General features: G+C 36.0%; 1 protein-coding gene across 1 annotated transcript in view; it reads right to left on the reverse strand.

Annotated features, from left to right (window-relative positions):
- Positions 1–10,145, reverse strand: part of LOC109846031 (K(+) efflux antiporter 4-like) — a 15,933-nt gene that overhangs the window by 4,484 nt on the left and 1,304 nt on the right. The window contains exons 3-14 of the mRNA XM_020415252.1: positions 9,417–9,475; positions 9,198–9,276; positions 9,015–9,076; positions 8,860–8,935; positions 8,617–8,691; positions 6,952–7,023; positions 6,761–6,844; positions 4,462–4,530; positions 3,545–3,622; positions 3,331–3,419; positions 1,510–1,606; positions 1,298–1,351 (exon numbers count right to left, since the gene is read on the reverse strand). Coding sequence (XP_020270841.1) covers positions 1,298–1,351; positions 1,510–1,606; positions 3,331–3,419; positions 3,545–3,622; positions 4,462–4,530; positions 6,761–6,844; positions 6,952–7,023; positions 8,617–8,691; positions 8,860–8,935; positions 9,015–9,076; positions 9,198–9,276; positions 9,417–9,475 — 894 coding nt within the window. The remainder of the gene's footprint in view (positions 1–1,297; positions 1,352–1,509; positions 1,607–3,330; positions 3,420–3,544; positions 3,623–4,461; positions 4,531–6,760; positions 6,845–6,951; positions 7,024–8,616; positions 8,692–8,859; positions 8,936–9,014; positions 9,077–9,197; positions 9,277–9,416; positions 9,476–10,145) is intronic.

The raw sequence follows: 10,145 nt of genomic DNA on the forward strand, positions 1-10,145 counted from the left end.
GTTTTGGGGGGGGGGGGGGGATGCTATAAAGTCTCAAACTGCAAGAAAGAAGTTTGGTTTAACCAACCAAATAAAAGAATGGTTTTATGTTAAAATCTTTTTTAGTACTTCCTAAAAATATCAAAAGATGGGAAATTGAGTGTCTTAAGAGACTTACACCCTGTTGTCACTTGTCAGATAAAGATCTAAAACAATGAACAAGTTCCTGAAACTTTATTTTTTTTTATATAATTAGTCCTGACTTTTATCTTTTGATAGAGATCAAAGATTAAAACGAAAAATAGTGATACAGACAAAAAACAGAAATTATATTAGACAATCAAAACAAATTATCTATCTAATTTACAGCTGGGTTACATAATATAAATCTTGACTAGAGAGTTTCTATTTTGCTTGGTTCTACACTTAATATGAGAAATTGAACTGTGAATAACAAAATCAATGACATCTCAACACACAAATGGTCACGACTCACGAGATTGTGTGTGCACATGCGCGCGCATGTGTGTGTGCACGCGCGCGCGCATGTGTGTGTGCGTGTGAGAGAAAGAGGTGACCAGAAATTTTCAACTATCCTCTAGTTAAATCCTTTCGATACTTAAATAATATAGTTTTCAAAGTGAAGAACAATGACAAGCAAGTTAATCATGAAAGGGTAATGAAGCAACTAAGAACAAAAATCAGAAAATTATAGCTTTACAAATCTTTCCATCACTTGAATAAATTTACGACAATCTGATGGAGATTATGTTGCATCAGAATGGGTATGGTATGGGTAGGGGGGCGGATATGGGTATGGGTCCAAGACACAACAAACTTGTAAAAGGTAGGCTATGGGTACAAGGCTCATGTTCGAAGTAGATACCCAATCCATCCTTCAAAATCATAGTTTAACAGTGGGATGGACTGAAATGAACCCGAACTGTCTCTATAAGTTTCAAGAAGTGGATGTGAATCATAGGATATACGTCCAAGAAGAGTATGATGAGTGTTTTAAATTAAAAGATGTATTATAATCGAGCACACATGTGATGCATATTGTCAAGGAGTGTCGACAAAGTGTCCAAAGAATGTAAGTGTCCAGTAGATGCTGGGCACAGGTACGAATTCACGATAGAAGTACCCAGGTAACATCGGATGGAGATAAGGGTAATTCAAACTGAATATTTTTTCTTGTGAAAGAAAAATGATAGAATTCCATTTTAGATTTGCAGGTAACATAAGCTGAGTAAAAGTAGTCATTACAAGTACAAAGTCTAAATCTTAAGCCTAGTAAGGAAAGTGACCAGTTACTGACCCATGCAACCAATAAGCAAAACGCAACTGATGCCAATTGATAGAGTTCGTTAGTCTGCAAGAATAAAATGGTCGAAACATCAAAATAGTCACAATAAAGGCATACAAGCACATGTACATGCAAATGAACACATGCCAACATACACGAGCGCACACACACACACAGTATGACAGAGGGTTTCCTTGAATATCTATTTCAACATGAGAACAAACCTGAGATGAAAGGCTTATCATCAGCCTAAGGAAGCAAGGCACACAAGTACGGGACAGTATAGAGAGGATACTCAAAAAAGAGAAAAGCATGATTAACCTGGTAGCAAAATCAATGCTTGTCAAAATTTTCATCTTAACAAATAACAAATTAAGATAAGTATAACACAATAGGAAGATATAAGACCTTATTAAAAAATAACTGAATCAAGAAATGTTTGACTATAAAGCAGATGGTAGTGAGCTTAAATATATGAAGTATACTACCAGTATGTCATACATATACTAGCCACAAGCAGAAGTTATTGAGGATATGAATACAGTAAATCTCCATTAAAAATCATGAAATATTTGAACACATCCAAAGTGGGACTTGAATTAGGAAAACTAAAAAGTATGCACATCCAAAGTGGGACTTGAATTAGGAAAACTAAAAAGTATACATAGTTACTATTACTGAAAGTCTATTCGAGTTCTTCGTAATTGGTATCTTCCGCAGGAAGTCAACATACTTTGAAATGTTTCATTTGTCAATATTTCTGTGCAAATGTCTGTTGCCAGAGTTATTTATAGTATTTTCTGTAGATCAATTTAATATAGTTCCTGATAAATAAGAGTTTATCAGAATTCACAATGAGATATTCCATTTTTTAACACCTTTTTTGGTGGTAGCACCAATATCAAATACCCACCAAAGCAGCTAGATTAAAGACATCTACCTCAGTCGATAATAGTGCCAACTAAAGCCATGATCCATGGACGTGAACATCAGAATCTCTGCTGGCTTTCAGGCTTGGTTCTATGGAATTTTTCTTCAGCTACCAATACAAAATTCGTACCTCTACACTTCTGAGCTGACTTTCATGGTCAACTATCAAGAACTGTCAACTCTACACAATTTCATGAAATAATATCCATAACATATTTTCAGCTTACATGAAAACCTTGTTTTTATTTCCTTTTTTGCTAGAAGCTTACCTGAAAACCTTTTACTTCATTCTGAATGTTCATGTGGGCTAAATGGACTAAATGTATTGAGATTCGATGATAAAATAACACAGTGGAGTTTACTTAACAGTTCTCTGAAATTATGTTATGTGCTTAAGAACATGCTTGAGCACTCAACTTTAGCTCATAATAGTTTCAAGGGGAACATGCCAGTTACATGTTAGCCTCCATATCCTCGGTATTAGTTATCAGCTGTACGATCTAAAGTGAACACTTTACACTTGATACCATATGAGCTGACAGGAATCCTGCATGGATGCCGCAGAGTGTGATCCCATGCTTTGGAGCATGCAGCTCCAACTATATTCTCAAAGAATGCCCCCTATTTCATTTACCCACTTGCATTGTATGGCAGATGGTAATTCATTTACTAGTTTCTTTTGTTCACGATTCTAGCTCCAACTACACCATCAACCAATGAGAAAACAGAAAGAACCTGTACAAATACAACAAACACTATCTATCTCAAAAAGGGACCCAGCAACTTATAGAATGCCCATATTTACTTCAACTTATCAGGATGATACAGGAGGAAAGTTAGACCACCATGTGGTGAAAGAAAACTTAGAAATGATGGAATAGCAAAGGGAAGATAAAGGTTTCTCTTGAAAGAACATCACTGTCCTTAGAAATAACTAAATGAAGCAGAACCTGACACACAATCTATCGTATTGTCGCTGCAAGTTAATAATCAGTGAATCATGTCTATAGGAAATAATGTACCAGCTGAATTAAGAAGCAAAAAGTATATGTTACTTCAAAGTTAAGAACTACTTCTACACGAAGAACAAAAATCAATGAAATTGCACCACTTACGACTTGGACATTGATACAACTCCTTGAAATACACCAGAAGTGCCACACAGAACTGGAAGGAGAGCAAAAAGCAAGCCAACAGCACAGTCCTAGAGAGAAAGGCAGAGCCAAATAAGAATGTGCTGATTTTTTGATACTCGACAATCTGCTAAATTTATGGTTCATGCATTTCATCGAATTTTTTCCTAATGTACTCGGCAGTAAATCCTTTTACCTGGAGAATCAGGGTACCAACTGTAACTTGCCCATGTAGAGCATTGATGCTGTTTCTCTCCGATAGAAACTTCAACACCTGTACATGTATGAAAGAGATGTGCATAATCAATAGTTTCCATTCAGATACCAGTTTTGGGCTCCAACATAGTTCCTAGATTTTCTTCTTCTTCTTCTTTTTCCCACTTATGAGAACCACCAAATCAGTTGAAAGTATGGTGCATTACAAGAAAAGAGAAATGTATACTAAACTATTTGGAAGACTGACTTAAAAGAGCTTAGACAATGTAGCTTGAACAGGCTACTAGATGAAGTAATCAAAGGTCATACCTGTAAATATGGAGCTAATTCTTTTTTCAGAGAGCATACAAGTTGAAGGAGAGGAAATAGGCAAAGGATAGAAAAATATGGTGTCAAGACAGAATTAGTTGCATTCGAGCAATGATGCGCCTTACTGAAACAATTACCCGTAAAATATCAATCTAAATCTAGAAGACATCACACATCTTAAATATTTGAACACTAGAGTGTTGACATACTAGCAGATTTATTGCTCTATTTTATGCATAAATTGCTTTGTTTTCTAAAGATTAATATAATATTACAAAAGAAGCACATCCTCAATGCAAAATTCAAATCTAGCCCTCTACAAAATAGGCTTTTGCTACCTTGAACCAACTACAAATTTTGTAATTTGTTGTGGTTCTAAGAACCTGGGAATCCTTGCAGGATAGGCACTTGAAAAAAAAAATCCGTACAAACATGATACATGACCATATATACAAGCTCCAACCCACAATAATAAATAACCATAACTATAACTGTTACGATCAATTACCCATCAACATCTCAAGGAAGTTTCACACTAACTATACATTCTACCAAAATATTAAAAATATAACAAGACCTTGAACATACCACAGCTGTTGATGACATCGATAAGAATGTGCCGACAAATAACCCCTCTGAAGTTTTACCCCTGAATAACTGCAAAAAATTGTGCATTTTACATAAAGGAAAGGGGATGTCCAAAAAAATGCACTTGATGAGATATAACTCTTGACATATTATAGATTTTAGCAAAGCAATGCTCTAGACATCTTAAAAAATCATGAAAAAGCAAACCTTAGACGAAAGAGTTCGACTAAAATCAAATGCTTTCGGCTAGCAGTACATCATGAGTAATAGCAATAAAGCAAGAAAGATAAAATCATCCTTTCGATCTTTCACAACCAAACCCGGTCATTGTAAAAGAGGAAAAGCTGTAAGTTAAAAAAGTGTATATCTAGACCACAAAATTAATATCAAACTTAGGCCCATGGAACCTGGCCTTGATCTACCTAAAATTATGTCAGCAATTAAATACTTAAATTGGAGAGCTTGTGTTTACATACAGTACTAAGAATTTCAAATGAGGATAGTAACCTTAATATATGTAAGCATAAAAAAGTTATCTCCAGTCAACTTATTTTTTAATGAACTAGGCTTGATTAGTTAAGAGACAACAAGTCCAGTGTTTTTAAAGGCGCTCCCGAGCGCAGCGCGCTCGAGCGCAGAAGCGATAGGGCGCGATGCGGATTAGCGCCCCGCCGCCAGGTGCGGCGGCGCACTACACTTGCGTCCCGGCGCGGAGGTGGGGGGATGCGGGCGCACTGCGGAAGCGCGCCACCGCACGCCCTGGCCGCCGGTTCGTCGGACTGGGCTGCCGGGGAGAGCAAGCCATTGAGTACAGGCATAATTCCACTTTTATTTTGTGGGTTATTGGGTATGAACCCGCTTCCCCCACTTAAACCCGATTTCGTTTTTAGGGTTTCAGTCGCTCGAACTCGCTCCTTCTCCCATCCTGAATCCGGATTTCTTCGCTCGACTTGATTCCCCAACTTCGACAGCAGCATGCGGCCGACGGGCGACTGCTAAAAGCGTGACTGACGATGGCTAGCGCGAGCGGGCGCGACAGCCGAGCAGCAAACAAGTGCGTTTTCTTTCTCTCAGCGATGATTTTCTGTCTCCTTTTTTTTTTTTTTTCATTTTTGGTCGTTTCTTTTTTCTTTCTTTTCTTCTCAGCGAGAAGGTCTGTTCAACGTCTCAGGCCCGATGTTTTTTTTTCTTTTTTTTTCGGTTTTGAGTTCTCTTTCGTTTTTGAGTTCTCTTTCTCTGCTCCTTCCCGATGTTTTTTTCTTTTCTTTCTTTCTTTTTTTTTCTTTTCGTTTTTGCGTTCTCTTTCTCTGCTCTCAGCGTTGTTTTTTTCTTTTCTTTTTTTTTTCTTTTTGCGTTCTCTTAATTAAGGAGTAAGGACAGCGAGGTATTTTCTTTTTTCTTTTCTGATGTTTTAAAATCTGAGTTTTTAGTTGTTAACTGTTAAGTGTAAAATGTTAATTAAGTTCACTCTTCTAAACTTGATTTGAATCATTTGATTTTATTGTTAACTAACTTATAAAGAGAGATTTAATGTTAACTAACATAGCCTTCCTAGCTGTTAATTTTTAATTTAATTTATTTTATTATTATCGCTCTTGACTATTAACTGTTTTTTTTCTTTGGCTTAATATCAAAATGCAAAGTCATGATATTATGAACTAATTGCTTGCTTCTTATTAATACATATCAGCCATAAATGTTGAAAATTTTCAAGCTTATTGATGTAGTACTAATTTTACAGCTACTATTTGATTTCTTGTGCGGGACTGCTAGTATTTATTCTTGCTATTTGAGCTAGGTGTAGTACTACTGGTTGAAACTTGAAACTTGATTCGCCATTTGTAACCTGGAAAGAGGAAAATAAAATTTAGCAATATAGTTGTTAGTGATGCAATATACTAGAGATAAAAGTTTGAATAATTTGCATGATTGAATGATTTGTTAGTAATTAGTATATATTTTATTTATCTGGAGTCCTTGACATTTTTATGTGAAATTTCACAAAAATATATATTTATTCATGCATATAGTATATCTTCAAAAATTTTGTAGTATGGAGTGCGCCTCGCTTCGCTCGGGCGCGCGCATCGCATTGCGCCTTGCGCATATGCGTGTAAACTGACTTTGCGCCCCGCATTGCGCCTCGCGCATTGAAAACACTAATAACTACCTGCAGAATGTATTTGCTTCAAGCATTAACATACAAAGACCAATTTAAGAAACATTTTTTCTCTTCTTTTTACTAAATGTTAGCAAAGTGGTTACTGCAAAAACAATGAACTAAAAGCCTAGAGCATACCGAGGCAATTACACCACACAGGCACATAAACAACAAAGTTTGCAATAGCCCTCCAAGAATAGCAACTGCTCGGACAGCACGTAGCTTGAAAAATAGAGAGAAAAATCAGCTATCCAACAGTAGGATCTAAGAATTCTTAAAGGCAGCCTCTGCAAGTTTGGGGAAAATAGGAGGTAATTCCTAAAACATACCTTTGCTGTCGAGAACTCCAGGCCCAATGCAAAAAGAAGAAATATTACACCAAATTGAGCAACAGTTTCCACCTGCATGTAGAAGTATCAATGAGAGCCTGAAGGTAGCTCCATTCAATTCAGATGGATGTACCTAAAATGTATAAAGTAAAAGCATTGAAGCATTGACATAACAACATTCCACAAACAAGATAAAATAAGAAATCGAACCAGAAATAACTGCTTTTCGCATCCAGATATAAAACTGCATGCAGATCCATATATAAAAACGCATACATACATTTGTGTATGTGCGCTTGTGCTACACACAGGGAGGGACACACCCACGCACACACTCACACATGCATATGCACACGCGCGCACGAACACGCGTAGGGGTGGGACTGAACTAAATAAATTAACAAATAGTTCAACATGTATACGCACACGCGCGTGCGCACGCGTAGGGGTGGGACTGAACTAAATAATTAACAAATAGTTCAGTTGTTATTCATCCAGACATTTGATTTGATAGTTTATATAACAATAAACGAATAATTTTTTATATTCGGTTCATAAAAGAACAGAATATAACCAAACATATATTCGATTCACTTGTTTATTAAATATTCATTTATGATTTATATTTATTATAAATGATAGATTAGACATTTGTTAAAACTATGTAATTAGTTTTAGTTGAGGTGTAACATGGATGGAAAAAGCAATTTAAAGGAAAATCAACAATTATAATGCTTTAGAGGGTACATTTCCAAATATATACAAATTGGAGGGTGTGTATGCAGAAGTCACCAAACAAATTATGGCAGAAAAATTTGTGCCAAACCAGGGCTTGAAAAAGGGACCAGTTGTCAAGGAAGCTAAGGCCTCAACCAAATATCCTACTGGACATTCGTGAACAATTACAGAATACATAGTATATGTATCAAACTGAATATGATTAGCATTGTGGTACGCGACCTGAGTTCAAATTCGAATTCGAATATTTGAAATCCATTCAAATTTGAGTGCAAACATCATGATATTTGATTCGATTCGATTTGGTTGTTTTCCACCTCTACACGTACATAGACGTACACACATGCACCCACGCACCTGCGCAGACACACACGCAACCGCCCCTGCCCCCATATGTGCATGCACACGCATACACTGTTAGTGTAGTATCACCTAAGTTAACTGAAAACTAAAATCCAGTGTTTTAAGCCTAATTTTATTTGGGCTTTTCTGGATAGTAGTCCTAACAATTTTCATAGACATTTATCCCTCAAAACATTCATACATTGTGTGTGCGCACGCATGCGTCTTCAATTTTCATAGACATTCATCCCTTAAAATTTGCATACATTGTATGTGCATGCGCGTCTTTATCTATTGTCGGTGCTAAATCACCTACACTAAATGAAGAGTCCTGCTATAGATTTTGAAACATCCGTTGGTACAGAAGTTTACCTTGACCTCTCTTAGTCCTTATTTTCCCACCCATTTTCCCATTACAGTTTGCAATTAACCAAAAAATTCAGCAAATTATGTTGATTAACAATAGCATATAAAGGTGAGCATATATATAACAGAATCATTAAATCAGCATAGTCGCTGCAGAATTCCCTATCTCGGATGCACAGAAGAGGATAACAATACAGCATAAAAGTTCAAGCACCTTACTTGCACCATTTCGCTAACAAAATTAAAACCTCCTGGTCCAATAACAGATCCAGCAAGTAAATAACCAGTGATCACCTGCATAATTTTAAAGTATGTTACCCACAACTTTTGCAGAAGAAAATTGGTGATTCTTAAGTTGGTTTCCTTTTTTTATAATAAAGTAAATACCAAAAAGATGCATTTCTAACTGTTTTCAACGAAATTTATTTAATTGGGAAATTAATTATCTAGTCCAAGACAGACCGGTTGTCCAGCACAGGCGAAGGCAATGCCACCACAAGTTGCAGAGACAATGACTGCCACGAGATCGGATATCAACCTGCAAAAAAGGAAAAAACGATATACATCATTCAAACAATCAAATACCTTAGTGGTAACAGCACGTCCAAAAGATATACCTAAGATCCAACTTTAGTACAGGATATTTTGATTTTGGATTTGATATGATGAACACATTATCCTGAAAAAAAAAATTTGATCAATATGTTAGCTGAGATCTTACAAAATAACAAATAGGCGTGGATTCAGACAGCTGCAATAACCTAATATATTAAAGACCACATGTAAAAATCTTGGTGTACCTTGCGATCAATCAATGTTGGGATGTCTTCTTGTCCGTTCTCATTATCCAAAGTAAAAACATCATGAAGCTGAAACGGCCTGTTAAAAGAGATACCAATAGTTGAGTACTAATTAGAACAATCAAAAGCCACTAAACCAAGTACTATAGGCATATAAATTATTTCCAGGAAGTAGCCAATTTTTAGATATGTGTGGGTTCACTTGATAGAAGCATATACTTCTCCTCTTTGCTGTCATTTTTCTTCGAGGTAACTCTAGCTACTGTTTCCAAGACTGCCTAGAAAAATATATAAACAAAAAGAAAAAGAAGAATCAGTAAGATTTAACTAGTGAGCTGAGAAGCATGTGTGTAGGAGGAAACTGAAATTTCATAGGAAATTCACGTGCAGAATAAGAGCTCTACTTTTAACAAGCTAAAAGAAAAATAACATTTCTGATATTTTTGATATATTATTATAGCATATCATTGAGAGAACAGAAGCAAGTATCATATCAGAATTTTATTAACTAAGAGTACTTTCACAAAACTATCATGGACTACGAGTGGCTTTGTAGAAATTTGTCCTAAAGAGAAAACCATCACAAACTTTTTTCACTAAATTATGATGCCTAACCTCTGTGAAACTTATCTCTGGGTAAATTTTGCCTCATTTAGTCTATATAACTACTCTCTCATCTTCACGCCCTTAACAGTGTAATAGGGGTACTCTAGTCTTTTTAATGGCGCCATTAATTTCAAATGAGCATGTTATTTTCCTCCAATAATAATGCATTAGAACAAGTGTACAATCGAGTAGAAATAATTACGAAGAATAAGCATGAGAATAAACGACAAGCAATCGCAAGTGATTTACGTGGTTCACCTAATTTGGGCTACATCCACGGCTGAGGCGTTGGAGAAATTTCACTATGAAAATAGAAAGTACAATCTCTCAACGCAAAATCCT

Source organism: Asparagus officinalis, chromosome 6 (assembly GCF_001876935.1).
Source record: "Asparagus officinalis chromosome 6, Aspof.V1, whole genome shotgun sequence".
Lineage (NCBI taxonomy): Eukaryota > Viridiplantae > Streptophyta > Magnoliopsida > Asparagales > Asparagaceae > Asparagus > Asparagus officinalis.